The sequence below is a fragment of the Primulina tabacum genome, chromosome 12 (assembly GCF_025594145.1).
Source record: "Primulina tabacum isolate GXHZ01 chromosome 12, ASM2559414v2, whole genome shotgun sequence".
NCBI lineage: Eukaryota > Viridiplantae > Streptophyta > Magnoliopsida > Lamiales > Gesneriaceae > Primulina > Primulina tabacum.
Genome location: NC_134561.1, coordinates 38089205 through 38115251, shown reverse-complemented (window position 1 = coordinate 38115251; position 26047 = coordinate 38089205). Strand labels below are relative to the sequence as shown.

Here is a 26047-nt window from a genome sequence, read left to right as displayed (position 1 = left end):
ATTAAGTACAAAATTGATCATATAAAGGTGATGTCTTGTGTATAGGAGGATGATTCTACGCACTGCTACGCTTGAAGTGTTCTCTCGATATTTTTTAATACTATGATCAATTGATTATCTTATATTAAAACTATAGAGCATTGATGATTTCTATTAGTAGCTTTTATTTATTAGTAGCAAAAACTTGTGTGAGACGGTCTCACATGTCGTATTTTGTGAAACAGATCTCGTATTTGGGTCATCCATAAAAATTATTACTTTTTATGCTAAGAGTATTACTTTTTATTGTGAATATCGGTGGTGTTGATTCATCTCAAGATAAAAATTCATGAGACTGTCTCATGATAGAGCTACTCTTATTAGTTTTAAAGTAAATACTCAGAAACAAATTTTAATTTCAGTTGGGCCTGATTGTTGTTATTGTCTCATATCCTCAACATTTTTTGGCCTTATTATTATGGGCTCATATCCTCAACAATTTTAAGGGCCTGACCCATTCCCCATGTCCCAGCTCTAGTCTGGCATGATTGGTAGACAGTGAAAATTCAGGTAGTGTGTTGCTTTCTTGTCCGAAATGTTGGGGGATGAAGATGAGAATAATTCTTAGCGGGAAGACTATTTTGAATCGGATCACATCTTCCAGACGGCCGTTTTGCTCCTCCGCCCGTGGGAACAAGTCCACCGCGAGAAGCGGCGGCGCCGGTGACGATGGGTCTTCGTCTTCGTGGAGCCAGTACGATGAGCAATACAAAGCCCTAAATAACCTCGACTTCATGACGGCAGCCAAAATTCTCTTCAGCGATCCTCCGAAAAAGAAGAAGTTTGGGTATGTCATTTTGTTTTACAGCTGATGTTCTAGTTCCAAGGATTTGGTCAGGCATTTTGTCGAACGGTTTGGTTTCATTTAGTTGAATACCTGCGCGATTTTGATTGCTTCGATTGTTTGTGTTTGGAGTTGATTAAAAGTTTTCTTTTTTTAAAAAAAAATCTGATGATTTACAGGTTGGATTTTCATCTCGTGCAGCTTTTCTTTGCCTGCTTGCCGTCATTGGGTACCTAAGTTTACACTATCCTTTTTTACTACGTTACAAAATTTAATGTTGGAATTCACTTTTGTCTGATTTTTTTATGGTCATTATGTTTTCATATATCAGCTGTGTATCTCGTGGCACAGTATGCTCGCAGTGAAATGAAGAAAATGGACGCGGTAAAGTTTTTTCCGGTGCTGAATTTTTGTACAGCCGACTAAGCCGTCCATTGTCAAAAATAATTCTCATAAAAATAGTTCCAATCTCCCTCGCCCTTAGTCACTTGAATTGCTCAATCAAAGTTTGCTTCAATTGGATGATTCTTGTCGTGAATCCTCCCCTGACTGAACTAGATATCAGTAGGAGGAGAAAATTCATAGATTGGATATATGATGTTCAAATATAAACTTTACTTGTATGATTTTTTTTAAAAAGAACCTTTTATTTTTGTGTGCTTTTTGAGATAAATTTGCATGTGTCACGCTATTGTTAAGGGGTGAATTTAAGCGATTCGACACACAATATTTAATCCATTGACTTCTAACATGGAGCTTGAGTTGCTTAAATTTGTATAATTACTATAAGTTAGAGTTTTAGTGCTACATATGCTTGATCCTACTATCCAATATTGAAGTCAGGATTATTGGTTAATGTCGGATTATTGGCTGCGTGACAGCAATCAAAACGCGACTGTGATATAGATATTTGAGCTGCACCTCACTATAAGATTTCAGATTCATATAACATATCCTCTGTTCTTACCCTGGAGCTATCAAAAGCTTATTGATGTATTAATTTTGTATATGATTAAGAGTTAGTAGCCGGGAGAACATGTAATATGACACTTGGTCTATTTTTTATTTGCTCTCGTATGAATATGTGATGAGGTGTTTCTCACGGGGAGATTCATGGATTATGTTAGGAACTAGAGCTAAAGAAACAAGCCGAGTTTGAAACAAAAGCAAAAGAAATGGAGCTTAAGGCTGCGGAAGAAAAGGCAGCAGCAGCATCTGATCCAACGCTCGTGGAGGTAAAAGAGAGACTAGCTAAACTAGAAGAGACGATGAAGGAAATTGTAGTGGGATCAAGAGACAATCCGGTGGTCCTGTAAAAGAAGGCCAGGGGGACCTTATTGAGAAAAGGCCAACTGTTCCGGCCAAACCAGACAACATCCTACATGGTTCGGAAGGCAAGATTTCAGGAGAAAGTGCAACACCCTCAAGTGAAAAGAAAATGCATGGGATTGCGCCAGTTACTCAGGCCTCGCAGGATAACAAGAAGGCGGCATGAACAGATAAGACCTCTGAGGATGCCAGAACTGAAAGATTGGACATTTTTGTATCTTTTGTTTTGCTTAAGCCCGGTTTCTGCAGCCATTTCATCCCCATACATTACTTTTCCATATACTTTGAACAGTATTTGCATTTCAAAAGAATTCATCAGATTCAAACGGCACTTAGATTCAATATACCTAGTTTTACAATAAATAATCACCTTTACGGTATTTACAGTTCAGAAGAGTTCCGCATTTTCGAATATATTGTTCAAATCGCTTATGATGTGCATCTTGGAGGCTGATTTAATACGCCTGACATAATCTTGTCATATTTTTTGCGGAAAGGGAAATATGAATATTTCTCAATTTTTTAAATAAAATTGATCATGGCTTGAGTTCTTGAAAACATTGCATAAAATTGCAAGTGGAGCCGAGATGTGAATATGTCGTTGTGTCCCAAATTTTAAAAAAATTTAAAATTTTTGGATCAACCCGAACCCAACCCAACTCGATCATTTTTTTGGGTCAACTATCGGGTCCAACTCGATCTGACACGAACCCATAAACCCCAAACACAAACCTATTTTTTTAGGATTGAACTGTGTCGGTTGGTGAGTCGTGTCTGATTTTGACACCCCTGATATTATCATACTGGATTTTGACCTACCTGCGTGGGATCATAAAAACACTAGAGGAACACATTTTCCAAGCCTCCCTTTTATTAATGTGGCTTGCCCCCATGATATAAACCCCAACATATCACCAATTAATTTCCAACCATTTCTTGTCTCAAATTTTTTTTTAAGAAAAAAAAATCCAACAAGCATACCTATACATACAATTGGAGTATACATGTCCATCATGCATGCATGACTATACAATTCAATCTAATCAAAACATTCTAAATCGACAAACAATTTTTTTTTAATTATTCCATCGCATACGATGAATTCTAAAAGCTTGGAAAACAATTTTGCTCTGCAAAATCTGTACTACGTGTATGTGTGTGTAGTCAATATCGAAGCCGCCTTCACCAATGTGCTTGACCTCTTATTTATAGATAAGAAATCCTATTTCCACAAAGAAACTTAGAATACAGGGAAAGCAAGAGTTTTATTAGGAATAAACTCTTATTTAAACACTTCTACCATATCTCCTAAATTCCTTCCACAAATAGCATATCTCCGAATATATTTGAGTGATTATCTCATTATCTAAGAAATTCAAAATCGTGTTAAATATGAAACTCAATTAGATCAACAAGGAAACAAAATATTAGGGAATCAATTAAAATTAAAAATCATATTTCCCTTCATAAAGTTTATTTGATTTGTTCAACTTTTTTATGTTAAGTTGATTTCAAATAAATTGATTTCCTTTTAAAATCTAGAAATCTGCGAATTTTTGGCAACTTTAGCTTTAGTCACCCTCTAATGAGCGTTTTTTGACTAACAAATGAACATTACCGTGGTCGATGGACCAAAATAGCCAAAATTAAGAAGTTGTTGTACTAAGATCAAAATTGAAAAGTTATATGTCTCGCCGCTAGTTCTTATTATTTTTAACTTTCACGTCCTTTCGGATCATTTCGTTTTATTAACAAAATATTAATGTTTTCTGCTAATTATTAATTTAAATCACATTTTTTTTTCCTAATAATGAGATTAGAAAACAAGGCCTCAAATTATCATTAGATTTCAAAAGTATCCCAAAGTTTATCTCCAACTTTTGACCAAAATGGTGTTAAAAATTTACTCCAATGGAGGCTGCCACCTCTGCATCAAATTTGGCGCAAGAGGTAGCCTCTGCGCCAATTTGGCGCAGAGGAGGCATTTTTTTAAATTATTATAATATGTAGTAATTTATTATATATATAAAATGTAAATATTATTTCAATAATATTAAAATAATTATTTATTATTTTAATAAGGAGATCTCTAAAATAAAAATTAAAAAATAATATAATTTATTTTAAATATTTAATTATTGATTATATTAATTATTAATAACTAAGGAATAATTTAGATTTAATGATTTATAAATAATTATAATCTAATACAAAGATGCTCACTTAGCACTAGAAATGTGTTAGTTGATCATTGTATGTATGATATAGTCATTCAAATGTTTGAATTGTATTCTTATTATATTTGAAGTTATATTGTATTATATTTGAATTTGTATTCATATTTTTCAATTTAATAATTTTCATATATTAATTCATATTATTATAATTTAATTATATTATATTATTAAATTACAAAACTTAAATATTATTATTTAAAATTTATTAATAATATAATATTGATTATATAATATAAGCATTAGTCATAATTAAAAATATATTAAATAAAAATAATAATTAATATATGTAAAATAAAATAAATATTAAATAATATTATTTTTGGTGTAAGATTTGAAGTAAATGAGCTGGAGATGGATGTTGTATTTGGTGCAAAAATCACAATATTTTATTATAGAATTTACATCAAAATAAATTTTATGTTCGAAAATCAGCTATAACAGTGGGATGGATTCAAATATTTGGGCATGCAATTTTTTTGATTTGAAATTTTAAATTTACCTGTCAGAAACATTACTTTATGCACACACTCCTAAGGTATCCACAACGTTGGATTTTGAAAAACCCAAAAAAATTGTTGTGTTAAACTTTGGAAAAGCCCCAATTAATACAACAAACACAACATCCAAGATGTTGGGCCTCCCGGGCAGAGGGTATGATGCACGACCCTCTGTCCATGCACGTGTTATATATGCGTGCATGGACTAGTGATTGTCGACCACTTTTATTTTTTGTTCTCTTACAAAAAAATTGTGAAATTATGTATTAATTGGTGGGGTCCGACAAAAAATTGTTTTGTGAGTTTATGATTGCGGAAATATTTATAGAAGTTGATTTATTTTAAAAAATTTAATGCGATGGTAATATGGAGTAATAAGACCGGCAAAAAAAATAATAATTAGGTTTATAGTTTAAGGCGTAGGTCTCTTGTGAGACGGTCTCAGAATATTTATATATGAGACGGGTTAACTCTACCAATATTATAATAAAAAGTAATACTTTTTCATTGATGACTCAAATAAGAGATTTGTCTCACAAAATACGATACGTGAGATCGTCTCACACAAGTTTTTGCCAAATTTAAGACTGCTGACATCCTAAAATCCGGACCACAGTTCTTCACTCTCTGTGAATGCTGAGAATTTGGTGGCCCAATGGAATATCCAAATTCTTGCTTTTTTTTTTTTAACTTTTTCTAGGCACCATCAATTGTGCCCAATTGCTACAATTCACCTATTTTGATGACTTGATTAATTTATTTATTTATTTTGTATATATTTTTTTCTCTACATTTAGTTCTTTCTCTAACAAAACACCTCTCTCGAAATGGAATACGATATTTCTTGTTATTGGAAGTCTCATTATGTGATCCTTTGACTAAAAATACACTGATTCTTTTAATTTTCACATTATATATAATTGGATTATTGTTATTTCTCCGTAGCATTTCTATCGAATCGTATCGAAAAAAATGATCGATTAAAATTATAATCGAATTTTTTTTTTTACACGCTTATGAGCTCTTTTATATTGATCAAATATTCCATACGAGATGAAGCATTTGCAATCATTTTGTTAAGGCATTGTATCTTTGTTTCTCTCTTTTACATATTAGTTATCTCTTCGGTTGAATAATTTTTGTTTTGACGTGGATTTGAACTAGTGTCTACGTTCTATTGAGAATGAGTTAAAAGTCATTGTATCACTGGAAATCTCGGCTGATCGTTTTGATATGAGATATTGTATCATGTCTGATAAGTAAATTTACTAAAATTCTCAACATGTAAAGATTACAAGACCAGCATTACATGATTGGATTACAAAAACAATTTAGTATATATAATATTTTAGACATTAAATAATTAGAGAGGAGTGAATGTGCAGCTATTGACCTTTGCATCCTGCAATGCAATAGGCTGATTAATGTACTTTTCATGAAAAGGAATGAAATGTGCGACATAGCTTAATTTATAAATGTTCGCTGATATTTTGACAAAATCATAATTGTTGCACATATCATTTCTTATTCTAATTGAGGTCAATGACTATATATATATATAGTAATTTTTTGTCTGAAACAAAAGAATTCATCGATATGATTTATTTGGCACTATTTTCTACTATGTGGCAAGAATTAAGTCTCTATTTGTAGGACCGAGCGCTTGCCACTTTACCAAAAGCCATAGCTAGTGGTAATGGTGCAACTCAAATCTTTTAAACCGCACAGCAGCTCAAGCACCACGGTTCGATCGCTCTACTAAGGACAATTATTGCACCCAACATTATTACTCAAATTAAAACTATCTTATAAAAAAAGAAAAAATTAAAGCAAAACGACCTTCAATACTTTAATAGGAAGAAAGAGGTTTGCCGTTTCTCTATATTTTTTATTTATTTAATGTGTGTAATATAAGTTTTATTCTTATCACATGAGCCACGTATGAAATTATCAGTGTCAAATAAGCGATATTCAGTGGATTTAGTAGTTTTCGGCAAAAAAAAAAAGGACCAAAACAAAAAAAAAATCCTAGTTAATGGATAAAAACCAAATTTTGACAAGTTAAAAAAAAAAAACTAAAATCCAAAACAAGTCTATTTACAAAACTAAAATTGAAATTTTCTCAAATAAAAATATGTCACACGAGACACATCTTGCATGTTCCAAGCAACTTAGTAAATAACTAATTTGGTAATGTGTAGGTTTTATTTTTTGAATTTTAGATCTTATGTAAAATTAATAGCATTTTACATATCATATTTTTAAAAATCAGGCATAAAAATCCTTATCAGAGGAGGTAAATGTGTCTGGATTTTCATAACAGATGACTGAAATGCGTTTGATATATATATTTTTAATAATACTCATATGTAGGAGAAGATTATATATCTTCTGAACTCGAACTCAAGCTCGATTCGATCCGATCTATAACAAATGTGATCCTGATGTGAGAGAGATGTAAAAATTAAATCGATGGACCAAGGTGATATACTAGTATGAAATGAAATGGTTGATGAAAGAGAGAAGATGTACGTTTTCTGGAAATGTTAAGTCGTAGGAAAGTAATTAAGACTTGGGTTGACTAAATAATGAAAATATAGAATTACTATTTACACGCAATAATCGAAATTAACGAGTTTGGACCATAATTATTTTATATTTATTCAAATCAAATAAAAGAAGAAGAAAAATATCAACATTTAAAAATATAAATATTTTATAAAACAAAAAACTTTTATGAAATTGTTCGCCTACCCCACCTCTCGAAGAGAACTCGTCAATTTTATCAAACAAATATCTTATCCGACCTTCGATTATGAACAAATTATTAAAATTTTATTGTGAAAGCTATTAAATATAATTCTTTAATAAATAAGTGATAATTTTCATTTTAATGATTTTTTCATTCGATACAATCATACAAACTATGCACCTAAATATATTACTGAACTCTTGGTTAAAACTTATGAATTAATCAATAAATTACATTAATATTTAATATATATATATATATATATATATGAGTAATAAGGTTAATTGCATACCCTACTCTTATAAAATCCGAAGATTGCTAAAACTCCCGTGAAAAAATTGATATATTAATTTTCACGTTTTTTTTAAATCTCGAACACAAAAATAATATATATCATAGTCAAAAGAATTTTTCAGCAATATATAGATTTCGTAAGATAGTATATATGATTAAACTTTAATAAAAATTGTTTTTTATAATTAATTTAGAATGGTTGATGTTGATCCGTTTGCCTTTTCCACCGGTTCAAGCTTTCTGGAAGCCGCCTCTCCCTACCCTAATCAGCTGCCTCCTCTGTCCCTCGTGCGATTATCTCCGGTTGCTCCTCCTACAATGCCGTGCAGTCCATGTTTATTACTGAAGTTGTCAACGTCGCCTTAACCTCTCTCCGCGAACTAGTCGAGGTACTTTGCAAACGAGTGGAGATACTCAAAGTTCGAGTTCGTAATCGAGTCGAGTTCGAGTAATTGGTAAATTTAGTCGAGTAGTTCACGAGCTACTCTACAATATATTTATTGAATATATATGTATATCAATATATGAATTTATTTAAAATAAAAAAAAATTTGAAATCGAGTTTTTCAAGTTCGAGTAACTCAATACCTTATCGAGTCGAAAATTGAAATCGAGTTTTTCGAGTTCGAGTAACTCGATACATTATCGAGTCGAGCTCAAACTCGAAATTAATACTCGAATCGAGTTGAGCTAAAATTTGGGTATTTAATTTTTTTCGAGTCAACCTCGAGTAGTCTGATACTTGAGCTCAACTCGATTCGACTCGATTGCACCTTTGCTCCATCCAAACAAATGTAAGTAATTATTAACGAATTCTTTTAGTATTTATGTTTCTCCGTGCATTGTAACGTTGTCCATTTAGTTAATGCTTGTGGTTCCCAAGTTCCAACACTCGCGGCCAAGGTTATAAAAAAAGTGAATTGTGACAAAATAGCAAGGTTAAAATTCAAAATTTTAAGTTTAAACAAAAACCTTCTTATTCTTGTAGATTCTAGATTTGTAATCAATCATGTGACAATTGAATTAGAAGGAATTATTATTACTTGTGAGCGTCGGTTTGGAACTCCTTAAAAAGTGTTTGTTGGGTTAAACATTCATGAGTGAGAGTAATACTGGATTTGTGACCTTCTGAAAAGTTCTCGTGCGTCAAACTGCCGACGTTGTGTCGCTTGATCTAGTTGGTTTGGTAGACCATAAAAGAGTGATGCTAGAGCGCGGTTTGATCTGATTGGCTAAGTGGACCGTAAAATAGTGACCTCAGATCTTAACGGGTAATATTGTCTCTGATAGGGGCATGACCGATGGTAGAGAAATGGTAATACTAATCTCTGAGTCATAAAAGGCAGCGTCGGTAAATAGACACGCACAACCTGGACTCGTGGGCCTAACAACCTGATCCATTAGCATCTAATTAGGTACACTATGCAGAACCACGAGTATAAAAGAAAAAAATTGTGCATTGGCTAACAACAATAGTTTTGGCCTAGTGGTAAGCGCTTGATTATAACATTGTTTTTGTTAGAGTAGATGCCCTGCAAGCCAACTGTTGGCTAGGGAATTTATTGACTCAAGTGAAATAAATAATCTTTATTTTAATATAATTTAACTTTTCATGGTCTTGTTATACTTTATCTGTATACCCATGCAAACAGCATAGATAAACTCCTTGATTATGCTTTAATACAAATGAATCGTAATTCGATTATGAAACTCATTTGTAAACACTGCATATTCTAAATTCGTTCCTAGTCGATTCAGCCGCCTAAAACAGGGATAAAGATCGCTTGAGCTCGAGACTAGCATCTGTGATGTTGTGTACTGCGTTTCTTGGTAAGGGCATAGAGATGTCCAAACATGCAGATGGGTAGTCATATGATGATTATACCGAACAACCCTCCCTCGGACTTTCCAAGTGGTTATCATTCATCGAGAGGATAAGTCCGTGGTTATGATTGTACACCATTAGTCCTTACGACCCGGGACAACACTGAGGCTCTATATGCTAGGGCTGTGTTTTGACTCGTTTACCGGCTCCAGGAGAGTCATCAGGTGGCGAGGTTGGGTACAGTTGCGACACATATAGGAGCCAGTGCATTGTTGTCGGGGATTCACCGCTCACCTACGAGTGTGGATATCCTATGTGATCTGATGTAATAATAATGCATGGAATCTCTGGCCAGAGTATGAGATATACGTTAGAGAAGGAGTTCTCAAATAGTACACGCGATGCCACTATTATAGTTATCACATAGTTATCGAATTATTATGCAACCCTTGATGAACCAATGGTTGCAGATTCGATCGGGATATATGAGATGAATGGACCGTACTGTACGTTAATCATAATCGACTGGTTCTTGCAGGCACTATCAGTGATACCTAGGGGATCATGAGGCGATGCTACTAGACGCTCTTACCATGATCCGATGGGTGCAATCAGAAATGAGTTCTGACATTCTTGATCAAGGCGTTGATGAAAACAATGGGGCTAACTAGGGTAAGCCCGAATAAATGATTATATCCTGAATCACAAAGAGTTGTGAACCCATGGCTAGCTGTATCCCTGAACCATTGAGGGTCACACAAGCACTGGATCGTTTGTTCCCGTTGAGAGAATAAATTCAAGAATTTGAATTTATATTATATATTAAATTCAAGGAGTTGAATTTATGATAATTAAATTTTGAAAGATTAAATTCAAGAAGTTGAATTTATATTATATAGTAAATTCAAGGAGTTGAATTTATGATAATTAAATTTTGAGAGAATAAATTCAAGGAGTTGAATTTGTAAAATTTGAGAATTTAATTTATTAAACTCAAATGTTGGGTTTATTAAATATTAAATTTTGGAGGTGATAAAAATTCAAGGAGTTGAATTTACAATTTAAATAATAAATTCAAATGTTGAATTTATAATGTATTTAATTTATTAAGCTCAAGAGTTGAGTTGATTAATTAATAAATTAAATGTAGTGGGTAATATGTTTAATGGGCTTGTAGGAGTACAAGTCCAACATAATAATTAATTAAAGTTTTAATGGGCCTCAATTAAATTAGTTGGATTAGCCCAATTAATTAAATCAAGTCCATTAATGTTAATTATGTAATTAGGCTATGACTTAATTATAAATAGGAGATGCAAGTCAAAACCCTAGCCTACCAAGACAACCAATTTCGAAAATCACTCTCTCAAACCCTGAGAATTTCGGCCACCTCTTGTAGGGAAAGGGTTTGAGTCGTCTCTCAATTATTTTCTCTCATACGCAAAATATCTTCCATATTTTCTAGTGCAAATTGGAATAGGAATAGATCATTGTGGGGACCCGGACGCTAATTCATTCTTTAATCAGTCTTAGGAATCATTTAATCAATATAATAAACAGGGTCTAAATTTTTTTTTTAAAATACAAAGCGGAAACGTAATGTGATTTACTTCAAATTACATATTAAACATTAACATACAAATTTTGTGTTATCTACAAGAATTTAACTAGGTTCAACTATATATCAGTGCTGAATCCTAAGTTGCTTCGAAGCCCGGATCTCCACGCTATCTAGTCCAGCCTCGTTCTCTTCTTGACCCTGATCCTATCCCACCTGTTGCCATGCACACATACAAACAAGACAACGGCCGGATAACTCCGATGAGAATTATATTCTCAGTATAAATCATGTATACATGCAATCATAAAATCATATAAAAGCATATAACAGATATTTCTAACATGTATCCAAATTAGAAACATAAATCAATATCAAGAATAACTCATATTCTAAACCTGTACCATCATCAGGAATATAAATCGATATGTACCATATTCAGAAACATAATCAACATAAATCAATATAACTGTCAATTAGACTCATGACTCCACATTTTAGACTAGACTCAATCCTAGCCTAGGGATCCCGGTTTCCAGATGTGGGTATTCTTATATCGACCAACAGTAATAGAAAAGACTCCAGTTCTATCCACGTCGATATAACCAAACATCCAGTGTCCTGACCTAACCGTCATGGACTGTGACCCTATCGCCAATATCCTATCTTGTGACATCGTGCAATGTGCCCGTGGCGATCCCACCACTATCAGGTACTTCTGTCACAAGATTACTCGTCTAATGCATACTCCTATAACTCCATAGAACAGGCATTTAATCAAATCAATAAACACAATGATAAAACATAATAATAAGTATGTGATTTAGGGAAACTCAAGTACATCCTACTTGAGTCAATGTCCCAATACCACATTGACGTATACTTTTATCTTCTCGGTCTGACGTAGTCGAAGTATCAAAGTCAAGTCTGTCCATATCAAATAGACCGTGTCAATATACCGCTTAATTCAAAGTCTCTTCTGATCAATACACAAATCAAAACATAATCTGATCAATATCGAATCAAGACACAATCTAATCCATATCGACGACATCACGATATAATCGAAGTCACTACTGAATCTGATCAATATCAACCCACAGATGTTTCGACGGCATAACAGTACAGTCTCCGTAACCCCGTCAATTTCAACATCATAGATATAATACAAGAACTCATAATCAATATCGATACAACTCATAATCTCAACGATAATATAAATCTGATATCAAATCTCAATCAAATCAACTCCGAAAATCATAATAATTACATAATCAGTTTGTTCTTCGATCTGACTTCAAATACACGTTGTCTACTGTATCAGAAACACCATATATGATTCATATTCGATTCTGACAATATCATAATTTCATATCATGTCTAAACGTAACAAAACTTACGTCCAGTTGTAGCTGTCGTCCCTAGGAACTCGGTACTGTACTCGGATTCAAAAACAGACGGACGGATTTCTCGCAACTCAAAATCTAATATCAAAATCTTGAAAATTCTCTGAAGTTTCGATTTTTCTTTCTTCTTTTCTGAGAATTAACGTTTGTTATATATATATATATATATATATATATATATAACATATATTGCATGCCAAAGAAACGTGGCGACTCCTCAATCTGCATGTCTCGTGCATATGCGCGACTCCAAATGGCGCATATGCGCGAGACCTACTGTCTCAATCCTCGGCTTCGCAACTACTGGCGCATATGCGCGCCTCAATCCGGCGCATATGCGCCAAAGCTTCTGTTTCAAAACGTTGGCTACTGGACTGCTCGCGCATATGCGCGCACCCAAGTCGCGCATATGCGCGAGACCAACTGGTCACGCCCACACACCTCGCGCATATGCGCGCGCATATGCGCGAGGCCCTCTGCCCTTTTCGCGCATGTGCGCGCATCAGTGACGTGCACATGCGCGAGGGCTACTGTTCCTCGCACACATTCATGTATTATCTTGTCTTTCCCGGTCCGATCTTCTCTGTCTATAATCGTATCAATTAATCAATAAATCATTTCAGATTAATCTCGGATTACGGTAATAAAATCTCGGGCCTGACAATCATCCAGTCGTGGACCTAATTAGAAAGAAAGAAAAGATTCGAAGAAAGTTCGTAGGGATTCATCAAGAGCTAGATCCGTAATACCGGATTAGTTGGTGCCACGTGATTTATTGACAAAAGGTATAACTTTTTAACACCCTATGAATGTTTATGATAAAATCATACGAGCGCCCAAAGCAAAACATATTATGATTGTCAAAATAAATAAAATTTAAAACTTCCGCTGCGTTTGGGCGTGTAGAAAACCAAGATCCAACAGTTTTATGGTTGGGACAACAACCGATGAAATTATTTTTGGTCTAAAATGATTAATTGAATTACTTTAAGTTAAAGTGGAAAATAACTCGAGATGATATAGGGAATATTTTAGCCAAATTGACATACAAAGCATGAAAACCGAATAGAAGTGTTGTATGTGTGTTAAAATTGATTGTATGAAGTATATAAATGAACACACAAGTTTGTTACTGGAAGTTCGAACACCGAATCTATCGACATCTCCCTTTCTTTCTTTTCCAAAAGATTTAACTAGAATATTTTGATTTATTCAAATTTAATGTATAACTCATCTTAATGACGTCAATCTCTCAACTAAGATCCATAGCATTCTCAGTCGATCAAAATGACAAAGGCTCAATTGATTTACAACCAATCCTCCAAGCGATAAGTCTGAAGATCAACTCTCACTTCAACAACAGTTCTTCTTCATCTATAAAGTTGAACTGGTCTGAAGATTGAATTGGGGTACATAAACAGGTGGTTGTTGGACGAGTTTATTGATCCTTAAGATCTGATGTAGATGTTGATGGCGTTCTTGGATGCTCAAAGGCCCTCCTTAGTTTAGTTGATATGGTTGTGAAGTTGAGCATAGAGATGAATGCATCTCTGATTCAAAGATGGACAACCATGGGGGCTCGAGAGAATTTCGCATCCTTGGTTGATATTGATTGAAAATTCTCGTACTTTCCGAAATCACTCTATTTGTTCTTCAAAATTCTTTGTCTATATATCAGCTTTTTCAACGATGATAGTCGATATTCCTTAAGACTTTGTTCCATTTTCTGTACTTCTTGTAATTTCTCTGTAGTAATATTGAATGTTTTTATCTTTTTATGTCAACGACAAATTGATTGGATCATTCTATCGGTTACAAACTTAGTATGTCTTGCTTTATCTTTTAGTTTTGGAACTGATGTTTGCATAATTTTGTATTCTTGTACATGAATCAGTTGATGGATCTAATAAAGAACAAATGACTATAATTTTGAGATATGTTGATCGAGATGTGTTCATAATAGAACTTTTTTTTTTGAAGTTGTGAATGTTGAAAATATGAATGCATCGACTTTGAAAAAGTATATATGTGATGTATTGAATCGATACAGTCTCTTCCTGAAAATTTAAGAAACCAAGGGTATGATAGTGCTAGCAACATGCGAGATGAATGAAATGGATTACAAGCTTTATTTTTTAAATATTGTTCGCATGCTTGTTATGTTCATTGTTTTGCTCTTAGGTTACAACTTGCTTTAGTTACAATTTTTAAAGAGGTGCGTGATGTGTGATGTTTTTTTTCAAACCTGAGTTCAATTATCAATTTTGTTGGGGCTTTCACAAGATGCCATTTCAATCGAAATCAATTCAAGAAGCTGAGATTATTGATTTGATAGCATCATGAGAAGTTGAGACTGGTTCTGGAGCTAACCAAGTTTGTCCTTGGGTACGAGTTGGTACGAGCTAGCGCTACTCGATGGAGTTCACGATTTTACTCTTTCCAAAGATTATTTTTTGGTTCAATATGTAAGCTTGTTGGAGATCTTATTGATGGAGTTTTAAATGGTAATATTCGTGCAAAGTCTAAAGGTTTGTGCTTAGATATAAATGATTTGAATTTGTGTTCATATTGTTGTTGATGCGTGAAGTTTTGGTAGATGACTCGCTGACATTTATAATGTATTCTATTATGTGTATCTGTTTGCTTCATAATCTTATTTTATCTCTTGTATCTACGTTATATGATACGTGATTTCACAATTTATCAATAAAATTAAATAAGTTGTCATTAAAAAAAACTCGCAGTATAAACTAATTTTTTTTAAAAAAATTGTATCAACATATGTGATTTAATTGTTAATTATCGATGAGATTATCTCGAGTCGTCACAAAATTTGTAGTTTATTTATAACTAGCATATTTCAATAAAATATTCATTTATCTTTCTCTGTTCATTTGAATTTTCAAATGATTGTATCATCGTAAAGTAAAAAATATTTTTAACATTAATATTTTAATATAATTTCTAAATGTTTCACATAAACATTATTTAATATAAAAAATTTTTAATATACTTATATTTATTGGGTGCTATGGGACGATAAATGATTTTTTTAAAAAATATATATACATAATAATAAATTTATAATTCAAATTACAATACATCATATGACACAAAATTGAGAAGTGGAACATTCATCGTTAGGTTCACTTCATTAGGACATCCACGATGGGTGTTAAATGGGTGAGTGGGCATTTGAACGCCCCAGTTTATTTTTTAAAAAAATTGGACAATTAGTGACGGTTATTTAGAAACCGTCGCTGATTTGCTGACACGCGGGCCCCACGTGTTTTGAATTATTCTAATTTAAAGTAAGAATAAGATGAATGAGTGGACAGCGGGACCTACGAATAATGAGTATGAATGTTAAAATGAACGTGGAAGAATAAATGTGTTAATGTAATGTGTATGCGGCATGTGGACCTGTGATTTTGGATGTACCAATGCGGGTGCTCTTATTGACGTTTGACTCCGGTTGAGCCTCATGGCACCCACGTGGCAACTTTGATTATTTTGGGGGAGCAGAACCGGAGAGAAGGCGTTGGCTGGCCCCGTGAAACCCATTTTCATTTCTGATGGTGAAAATGATCCACTCGCCAATTGGCCACAAAACCCTAAAATCAAAATCTGTTACTGTTATTATTTTTTTTAATTTATAGCTCATTCTTCGATAGTGAAGAACCCTAGTGATTCAGCAGCGGCCTTTTCTATCCCCATTAATTACCGGTCGGATAAGTCGCTGCATCCTACTTTGTACTTCCGTTTGTGTGTATTGCTATCTTTCACGGCTTCGACACCTGTAAGTTTCTTTAATTTATTGTATTTTTTTTTGTTTTGCTCTGGTATTAGTAGACAAAGTCTCTGCTTTGAGGAGGTGTGTTTTGTTAACTGTGAGAGTCATCATGGGAAGAGCTTATGAAAATCTTTGGCAAGTTGTTCCTCTTCTTTTACCGAGAGAGATATCGGGGATTTGGGTTCTTGTTTTGGATATAACATGGATGAATTAGATTGAAGGAGAAATGTCGAATGGATTTGATTGATTTTGAAAGGGTTTGGTCGTCTCTAAAGATGCTGAGAAGTGCTTATTTATTTTTGTTTGATACTGACTACTGAGAGTTGTTGTTGTGGGTCAAAAGGGTTAATAACGAATCCATCGTTTGACTGTCTATTATTTTTTTTTGTCTCTGAGGATTAAATGGGTTGAATAGCTTTAAATTCTAATTTTGATGTCAAATAATGCTAATAGAATGCTGCAACGGCTATATGGTGATAATAATTGTGTTTTTGTGGGCTTCCAGGTTCGGAAAAGGAAACTGGTTTATATCGTGTTGGATTCGTCTGGGAAATTTTCTGTAGTCGAACCATCTTCTTGAACAAGCAAGTGAAATCGGTGACTTGTGTTCTTTGACTTCATTCCAGACTTTGGGTCTTGTACTTGTCTTCTGCTTTCAATGGCCGAGGAAGGTCCCTGGCCTGGTGGGCTTTCTTCCGGATTGGCTATCCTGTTGAATGAAGAGGATAGGAGGGACAGTTATTGCAAACCCCGTGTTGTTTCATATTGTGATAATTTTGGTGATCAATCTGTGGAAAGAACTCTCGAACATGTTTTTAATCTTCCTCAGAAAACAATTAATCAACTGACAGGCCCTGTTGACCGCACTGCCGTCCGTTCAATAATAAAGAATGAATTTCTCAAGTATCATCCACAATTAAATGTAGTTTTTAACACAATAAGAGATGGGGTATCTACAATACGTGATAATTTGGACGGGCATGTTGTTTGTCTTGACGAATATAGTATTTTTGGTGACATTCGAATTGTTAAACCATCTTTACTGATGGAGAGCCATGCTCTTTTCAGTAGTGCAAGGGCCAATGCCTGTGTATGGAAAGGAAAATGGATGTATGAAGTGATACTTGAAACGTGTGGCATACAGCAGCTTGGTTGGGCCTCTTCTGCTTGCCCTTTTACTGATCATAAAGGTGTTGGGGATGGAGATGATTCTTATGCGTATGACGGTAAAAGGGTCAGTAAATGGAATAAGGAATCCGAGACATATGGTCAGTCTTGGGTTGTTGGTGATGTGATTGGATGTTGCATTGATTTGGATTGCGACGAGATATTGTTTTATAGGAATGGCATCTCACTTGGAGTTGCATTTGGTGGGATTCGAAAGATGGTCCCTGGATTGGGTTATTATCCTGCCATTTCCCTTTCTCAAGGTGAACGAAGCCAGTTGAATTTTGGAGGCCTCCCATTCAGATATCCCATCAAAGGCTTTCATCCCATTCAAGCCCCGCCCTCCTCACAGTCTTTTGTTACTAACCTTTTTGATTGCTTTTCAAGGTTGTTACAAATTCAACGTCTAGAAAGGGCAGAAATCAATGCTGTTGAGAAGCTTAGAAGACTGAAAAGATTTGCATCATTTGAAGCATTGTGTCATCCTGTCTCTGAAGGAATTTGCGAAGCGTTATTCTCTGCTCTCAATGCTGATATTGGGAGTTCAGAATATATAGGACATGGTCCATTGTTGTCATTCATGATGGAAGTTTTTGGAATCCACCCACCACATGATTATGTAACTTTGGATAGAGTGCTTGATTCCTTTCTTCAGTTTGAGGAGTCAAGATTATTGATAAAGCATGTACTAGAGGCGCTTTCATCTGAATGTAAGACAGCTTCCTTGGTTCTTTCAGAGTATCCTTATTCCGGATCATATGCTTATCTAGCTCTGGCATGCCACATCTTAAGGCGAGAAGAATTAATGGTCCTATGGTGGAAGTCTTCAGATTTTCATTTCTTGTTTGAGGGATTCCTTTCAAGGAAAAGTCCAAACAAAAATGATCTCCAATTTCTGATTCCTTCTGTTTGGTGGCCTGGCTCGAGTGAGGATATATATAACGAGGATAGCATGGTGCTGACGACGAATGCTATATCAGAAGCAGTAAATAAGGTGTGCTTGGCATGCTTTTCACATTTACATCATCTATACTCTGTGTTCATAGAAGGTTATTCGTGGTCTTTTATTTCCCCTTGAAAGCTGAGCTGATACTTTTTCTTTAGCCTCCATAATCTCTGTTATTGTTGGCTACTTATCATAATTATTTCTGGTCTCTAGTCTCATAATTTTCATTTGAAGCAACTTAAATAATTTTTTTCATTATATGACATGGTTTAGCACCCTTATTCAGATAGAAGAGAAGCAAAGAGATCTCTGTCGCTTGGTTATGCAGTTTATACCACCTGTAGAACCTCTTCAATTGCCTGGCTCGGTGTTTCGGACATTTCTTCAGAATATTTTACTGAAGAACAGGGGTGCAGATCACAATTTACCACCCCCTGGAGTTTCAAGCAACTCAGTTCTTGTTTCCTTGTTTACTGTTATTCTCCATTTTCTGTCAGAAGGCTTTGATGTGGATGACATTTATGGCTGGATCAAGGGATATGGGACTGATTCGGGAGCTGGTGTAGGTTTCCTTCACAGAGGTGGCCAACAAAGTTTTCCAGCTGGCCTTTTTCTGAAGAATGATCCTCATCGAGTTGATATTTCCAGGCTTGGAGGATCTTATGGTCATATATCAAAGCATCATCCTGTTAACGATAATCAGGAAGAAGAAGTTATTCGGTGGGAAGAAGGGTGCACGGATGATGAAGAAACCAGAGTAACGCATTTTACTGTGCAGAAACCATGTTGTTGTTTTACTTGTGAGGTTGATCTATCAAAAAATATTAAAGATCCCATAAGATGTTTAGCAAAAGGTTCTCGTGGAAGTTGCAGCTCTATTTCAGAGAGACCTACTCATGTTACAGCTAAATGCAGTGCAGGAAATCTTAATGATGAGATTGCTGATAAACCAAGCACTAGCGACCACTCCGATCCTGAGATTGCCTTTCGACCTATGCAGAACTTGAGAGTGTTAACTAGGGATAACACTTTGTCTTCAGCAACTTTAAAGGAGGAGGAACTTTTAGATGCTATGCTTTTGCTGTATCATTTGGGTCTAAAACCAAACTTTAAGCAGGTCAGCTAAACTGTTCACCTCTTTTTCTTTGGGCATGAATATGATTAGGTCAATAATATTGCCTCATATGATTGCTGTACTGTGATGTGCAAAAAATGCTAAACAATTTTCATTTTGAATGTAAAGATAGAAGATGCTAGATCAACTTTTGAACACAAAGAAAAATCTAGTATCACTGCATTCTCCGCCAATGCTCATAGTGCTGTATAAATATTTTAGAATGTATGGTTTGATAACCTTTTTCCCCCTTCCGCTTCTGGAATGCAAAATCAGCATGTCCTGAATCTACTCAGTAATCTGTAACTACTTTGTGTTTCCGTTCTTTTTCTATTGGCATAAACTGAACTCTGGACCTGTGATATTTAATGAGGCTCAGCATCAGTTTTCCTCTCTTTAATTGAGTACTGGAGATGCTCTTTCATAATAAAACTACATGTTTACCTTTATTTAAATTTTTTTACAAAAAGCAAAATTGGAATTGGGACTATAAATCAAGGCGGTGGTGGAATATTCAAGTAACATGCCTGTGCACGTTCTTGGTTGACAGCCACTTTTTCATGGAATATTTGACTATAAATTTACGGCTTGGGTGCAGGAAAATGTCATGGTAAATAATCTATCCATGTTTAGTTTGCTGGTTTAAGTTTTTTTTTTCCGGGAACAATTGCTCTGAACAGAGTAGGAGCTATGCTGATGGGGGAGCTATAATTAATATTTAATATGCTGACAAGATATTTATATATGTTGACTGTTTAGGAATTCTGCATCATTACTTTACCATTTCTTCCTTTGAAAATCATGTCAGTGACTATCCATGTCGCTGCTCCTCTATTCAATCAGTTTGAAACTTGTGTGCATGGGCTTCTGGTCTGTCGGTCTATGTTGGGCATATTTTACATTTTTTAATTCTTTTCTCTCTCCCTGTTACTCTTAAGAAACACAGCAATGGCCAAACATGGTTGGTCACAGGTATGATAAGGTGCAGAACACATGTATTTTTATATCTGTCTCAGGGGAAAACTTATTGGAACACTTTTTAAAAGGATAATCTTTGCATTCTAGGTGTCATCTTTCATGTCTCGTCAGTCACAATCGATTATACTCTTGGAGGAGACAGACAGACAAATCAAAGAGAGCATTTATGAGGACCAGGTGAAGCGGTTGAAGGAAGCTCGCAGTGTTTACAGGGAAGAGGTTATGGACTGTGTCAGACATTGTGCCTGGTACTAATACCTGTTTGGACATATAATTTTTGTATGTATAATCAGTTAATTGTACTAATTCTTTCCTCTTCCTTCAGGTTCTACATTTCTTTTACTCATTTTTTCAGTTTCCTTCAGCTGTCTTCTCTCTTACTTCACCAGGGTTTATCCAGATGATTTATAAATAAAATTTTTATTCTTCGCTAGATAGAATTGAAGTACTAATTGATAGCAAAGAGAGATATTTGATGATGCGAGCAAAACTGTTATAATTGATATTATGTGTTTGAAATTCAATGCCACGAAATGAAAAAAGTATTATCAATGGCTGAGGTGGTTAGACATTGGTTACAGAAGTTACCTGCTAATACCGTGGCAGGTGGAAAATTTAATTTGAAAGGAACAGAAACCGATTGTTTTTTCGTGGGAGAAGAATCGCTTTTGAGAAATTTTTTGAAAATTACTTTGGGGGAACATTTTAATTAGATAAATCAATATGCTCAATATACCTAATATGCCAAGTAATGCCATTTGACAGGTATCGCCTTTCTCTTTTCTCGCGTTGGAAGCAGAGGGGGATGTATGCTGTATGCATGTGGATTGTGCAGTTGCTTCTAGTTCTTAGCAAAATGGACTCGATCTTCATATACATTCCTGAGTATTATTTGGAAACTATGGTATTGTCTCCTTTTTCATGTCTATTGACACATTTTGTCTTCTTTCTGTTGCTGAGATACTGTATTTTCCTTTCCAAACATTATTTGAACATTCTGTTCATGGTTTGTCTGAAAGATATATGTTTTCTGTGCTCGGGAAGGTTTTTTGAAAACAGATATGTCACTCAATATCTTTGATGACCTTTCCAGATTTAAAATATTGAAGCAAATAGAACTCCTAGTTTTCCTCCCTTAAGTTTTATTTATATTACTTAATTTAGTGTACCCCCTGGTGTTCTATTTTCAAGTTGGGTCTTGGGATATTCATTCAACATTACTTTGAAGTGTCTCTGGGGAAATTGAATTGTCCTTTTTTTAATCAAATCATTTCTTTGCTTCTTGCAGGTGGATTGCTTTCATGTTCTGCGTAAGAGTGATCCTCCATTTGTTCCTGCGACAATATTAATCAAGCAGGGGCTTGCCTCATTTGTATGCACTTCATCTCGTCATCCGTTCTCTTCTCTTTTTTTGAATGTTGGGGTTGGGGCAACGGGGTGGGGGGTGGGGGGGTTTTGAACTTGCTCTTATTCTCCCAATTTGCTCCACCTAAAATTGGAGTCTGAAATATTTCAAAAGAAAAGTCATTACACACTTGGATGACTTATAATTGTGTTTCTTCTTTAAATTACTTATGCCACAGAAGATTGCTGACTGTTAAAACAAGAGATTGCAGATCCTGCCACTAAAAGTTAGCTAGTACCTCAGTCGAATTGTCGTTAAATGATGGACTTTCTGTTTCTCAGGTTACTTTTGTTGTTACCCACTTTAATGATCCAAGGATCTCCAGCGCTGAGCTTAGGGATCTTCTTCTCCAGTCTATTTCTGCATTGGTACAGCACAAGGAATTTTTAGCTGCTTTTGAATGCAATAAAGCAGCAACCCTGAGAATGCCAAAAGCTTTATTGTCAGCATTTGATAATCGGTCCTGGATCCCTGTAACTAATATACTTTTAAGGTTATGTAAGGGTTCTGGCTTTAGGTTTTCAAAACATGGAGAGTCATCGTCTTCATCTGTATTATTTAAGGTAATTCTGAATATATGCCTCATTATAATACTCACATACCGCATTGTTTCTGGATTTAGTCATCTCTTGTATTAAATGCACTCTCTTGTTCAAATTGTCTGTTGAACTAGAAATTGTTGCGGGAAGCTTGCGCCAGCGATGATAAATTATTTTCATCTTTTCTCAATCGCTTATTTAATACTCTCAGCTGGGCGATGACTGAATTCTCTATTTCTATACGGGAAATGCAAGAAAATTACAAGGTATTAATTGTTCTTTTTATATCTCATTGCTTTCTTTTTTTAAAATCTGATTTGAAATTAATCTTTTGATACCTCATTCCTTTCTTTTTTGTCTGATTTGAAATTGATTGATGCAATGTTTCCAGGCAATGGATTTTCAGCACAGGAAATGTGGAGTTATATTTGATCTTTCGTGCAACCTTGCAAGGATATTAGAATTTTGTACGCATGAAGTACCTCAAGCTTTTCTGACAGGAATCGATACAAATTTGCGAAGGCTGACTGAGTTGATTGTCTTTATATTGAACCAATTAATTGGTGCAATTGATCCTGAAGTTTTTGACATGTAAGGTTTTGTGTGAATATATATATAGACTCTTGCTTTATTCTTGCGCAGAGAGTCTTTTGCTGAATTTTGTTTTCCATTTCTCTTTTATTTTTTATTTATTGACGTTCAATGAATGATTCAATCTGAAATTAAGAACCTTAGGTTGTAATGCTAATGTATGATGTATTTATCTCGTTTAATTTGTGGAACAACAATATGACATCTGTTTCATGGTGATTTACAGATCACTTAGGAGACCTGGCCAATCCTCTGAAAAGGTCAACAAGGGCACGATTTTAGCGCCTCTTGCTGGCATTATTTTGAATTTGTTGGATGCTATTAGAGAGGAGGACGATAGAGATCAAAATGATATTGTTGCAATCTTTGCTAGCATGGACTGTGCTGATATTATTCTCTATGGATTTCAAAGTCTACTTGATTATAACAGGGTACGTAATTTGGTATCGGTATGTGTATATTGGCTTTTTTTCTTCCACCAATTTCATATTATTTTATTCACATGAACGCCTTCAGCAACTTGGGGATCATGATATAAAGCTGTGTTATTTTTATGGTCATAGTTCCATCTATATCTTGTAATAATATATTGGTAGTTTTATCATTGGTAAACATAATATTTTCTCATCAAAATAAATAAAAATAATGAATGTTTAATAAATGAGAAAATCTGTTGTAAAAATATGGCTTGGAGATCATGGTCGGGGGTTGTTATTTTGTGTTATTAATAGGAAGGAAGAAAAGTTCAAGCGAAAAGAGGGTAAAAGGGAAACCAAAATATACTTGGGGACAGGGGTGAGAACTTTATTTTGTTATCTGCTTTTCCCATCTTTTTTCCCTTGAAAAATCACGCATTTGATAGACGAGTTAATTATATATACGACTACAAATATCAGTGATTGTTCAGGGAGTTCAATGTAATTGCGCATCTCAGAGTTTTAAGAGTTAGGACAAATCTCGTAGGGTTAGATGCTCATTTTAGCTTCATTTTTCTTATGTTTTGGAATATAATACCTATTTCGGCTTGAGGGCTATCCCATATATGTAGGTGGTGGTACGGCTCCCATACATTTACAAAGTAACTGTTCCAAACAAATCATCTCTTTTCTTGATATTTTGATGTGGGCTTTCGTAAATGATTTGTCTATAATTTTTTTAGGCGAGCTCGTTCAAAGGGGAAGATTATATAGATAATTTGGCAAAATTGGAGAATTTCTCAAGTCTTTTGATCTGTCAGACAGAGTTGCAAGCGCTTGAGAAGAGGATGAATGGGGGAGGATCAGAAACTGATGATCGTATATGCTGCATATGTTATACTAAAGAAGCAAATGCTTGTTTCGTACCTTGTTCTCATATTTCTTGCTACAGTTGCATATCAAGGCACCTCCTCAATTGCCCAAGATGCTTCTTTTGCAATGCAGCAGTTGCTGAGGTTGTTAAGCTAGATTCTAAACTTGTTTGAAATCTTCCAAAAGGTAGGATTTCGTTTCGGTGTAGAAGGTACAGCAGTTTGTTATATATACTAAGTAGTTCTCATATATAGAATAACATCTCAAAGGAAAAAGAGACAGCAGAAGGCAAATTTGAAATGAAATCATAAGGTATTTTATTTTATTTTATAGGTGCTGGTGCATAGTGTATTTATTGGCTTGAAAAGGTGAATAAAACTGAAAGGATTCAATCCTATGGATTGATGAATTTTGTAGCCAAATGTGAGGGCATTGCCTTGTAAATATGAGGTGTAATTTTGAATTGTGGGAAATGAAATCTTTTCAAGTCTCTTTATATTGTTCATTGTTGTGTTGTGTGGCCTATACCTGTGACTATCGCATAATCCAATGGTAATCAAGTATCTACGCTTCGGACACCTTGTGCTCTTCCTAGTATGAACCATGAACAGAAGATACTGGCTTTTGCTTTTCCTGGGATGGTTCAACATGTTCGTCTCGAGTCGTAAGAAACTTAAGATGATAATAAATTATGGCTTGAACTTGAGAACTACATTCGGGAGCCAGGACGCCGGTGGAGGGTCATGTAATGGTATCGTTAACACAAAAATGGTTTGAGGTGACACACAGTTGCATGTATCAAGGGAAAGGGGTTTGAACATAGAAAATCCAGAAAAAAGTTCGGGCTATGGTAGGTTTCACCATATATAATACAATAAAATAAAAAAACATCTTTAACATATATAATACAATAAAATAAAAAAACATCTTTAACATATATAATACAATAAAATAAAAAAACATCTTTAACAAAACAATAAATTTTCGGAGGATTTTTTTATGAATTTGGTCCTCTCTTGTCTATAATAAATTACTAATTCGTTAAAAATACTAATGTACTAAGACAATTTAACACAATGTGATTTTATTGTTGTTTGTTGACAATTTAGTAAAATTATGATTGTGTAATTTTTTTGAATTGTTTTTTTGATCTTTCATCTCTAAAGAGAAGTCGATTGAGAATTTTAGGACAAAAACTTGTGTGAGCCGATCTCACGGGTCGTATTTTGTGAAACAGATATCTTATTTGGGTCATTTATGAAAAAATATTATTTTTTATGCTAACAGTATTACTTTTTATTGTGAATATCGATAGGGTTGACCCGTCTCAGAGATAAAGATTCGTGAGACCGTCTCAGAAGAGAACTATTCAAACCTGAAAGCTAGGATGCCATAAAAAAATACTTTTGATACGTGTCATGGTCAATTCCCAAAAAACGATTATCTTGTTTGTAATAACGGGTTATATAGTAAATTTATTTGTTATATTTCATACTGACCTGTG

At 34.5% G+C, this 26047-nt stretch overlaps 2 protein-coding genes across 2 annotated transcripts; both read left to right on the top strand.

The window, feature by feature from the left end:
* Positions 1 to 545: 545 nt before the first annotated feature.
* On the top strand, positions 546 to 2354 carry LOC142520766 (uncharacterized). The gene is made up of 4 exons (XM_075623886.1): positions 546 to 826; positions 1003 to 1052; positions 1155 to 1207; positions 1951 to 2354. Exons 1-4 carry the CDS (start codon positions 585 to 587, stop codon positions 2137 to 2139), a joined length of 534 nt encoding a protein of 177 aa, XP_075480001.1. The 5' UTR covers positions 546 to 584; the 3' UTR covers positions 2140 to 2354.
* A 13881-nt stretch (positions 2355 to 16235) lies between these two features.
* Positions 16236 to 25039, top strand: LOC142520079 (E3 ubiquitin-protein ligase RKP-like). Its single transcript, XM_075623045.1, has 11 exons — positions 16236 to 16520; positions 17020 to 18675; positions 18914 to 19744; positions 20807 to 20967; positions 21485 to 21623; positions 22008 to 22091; positions 22406 to 22687; positions 22798 to 22929; positions 23055 to 23254; positions 23481 to 23685; positions 24414 to 25039. The coding sequence occupies exons 2-11, from the start codon at positions 17173 to 17175 to the stop codon at positions 24714 to 24716; spliced, it is 3840 nt and encodes a 1279-aa protein (XP_075479160.1). The 5' UTR covers positions 16236 to 16520; positions 17020 to 17172; the 3' UTR covers positions 24717 to 25039.
* The last annotated feature ends 1008 nt before the right edge of the window (positions 25040 to 26047 follow it).

Bases quoted from the DNA above. Each gene is read 5' to 3' on its own strand.
- LOC142520766 (XM_075623886.1), top strand. From the start codon at position 585: ATGAAGATGAGAATAATTCTTAGCGGGAAGACTATTTTGAATCGGATC. The intron at 827-1,002 runs GTATGTCATTTT...GATGATTTACAG, and splicing joins CCGAAAAAGAAGAAGTTTGG to GTTGGATTTTCATCTCGTGC. The intron at 1,208-1,950 runs GTAAAGTTTTTT...GGATTATGTTAG, and splicing joins AAATGAAGAAAATGGACGCG to GAACTAGAGCTAAAGAAACA.
- LOC142520079 (XM_075623045.1), top strand. From the start codon at position 17,173: ATGGCCGAGGAAGGTCCCTGGCCTGGTGGGCTTTCTTCCGGATTGGCT. The intron at 18,676-18,913 runs GTGTGCTTGGCA...ACCCTTATTCAG, and splicing joins TATCAGAAGCAGTAAATAAG to ATAGAAGAGAAGCAAAGAGA. The intron at 22,092-22,405 runs GTATGCACTTCA...TCTGTTTCTCAG, and splicing joins AGCAGGGGCTTGCCTCATTT to GTTACTTTTGTTGTTACCCA.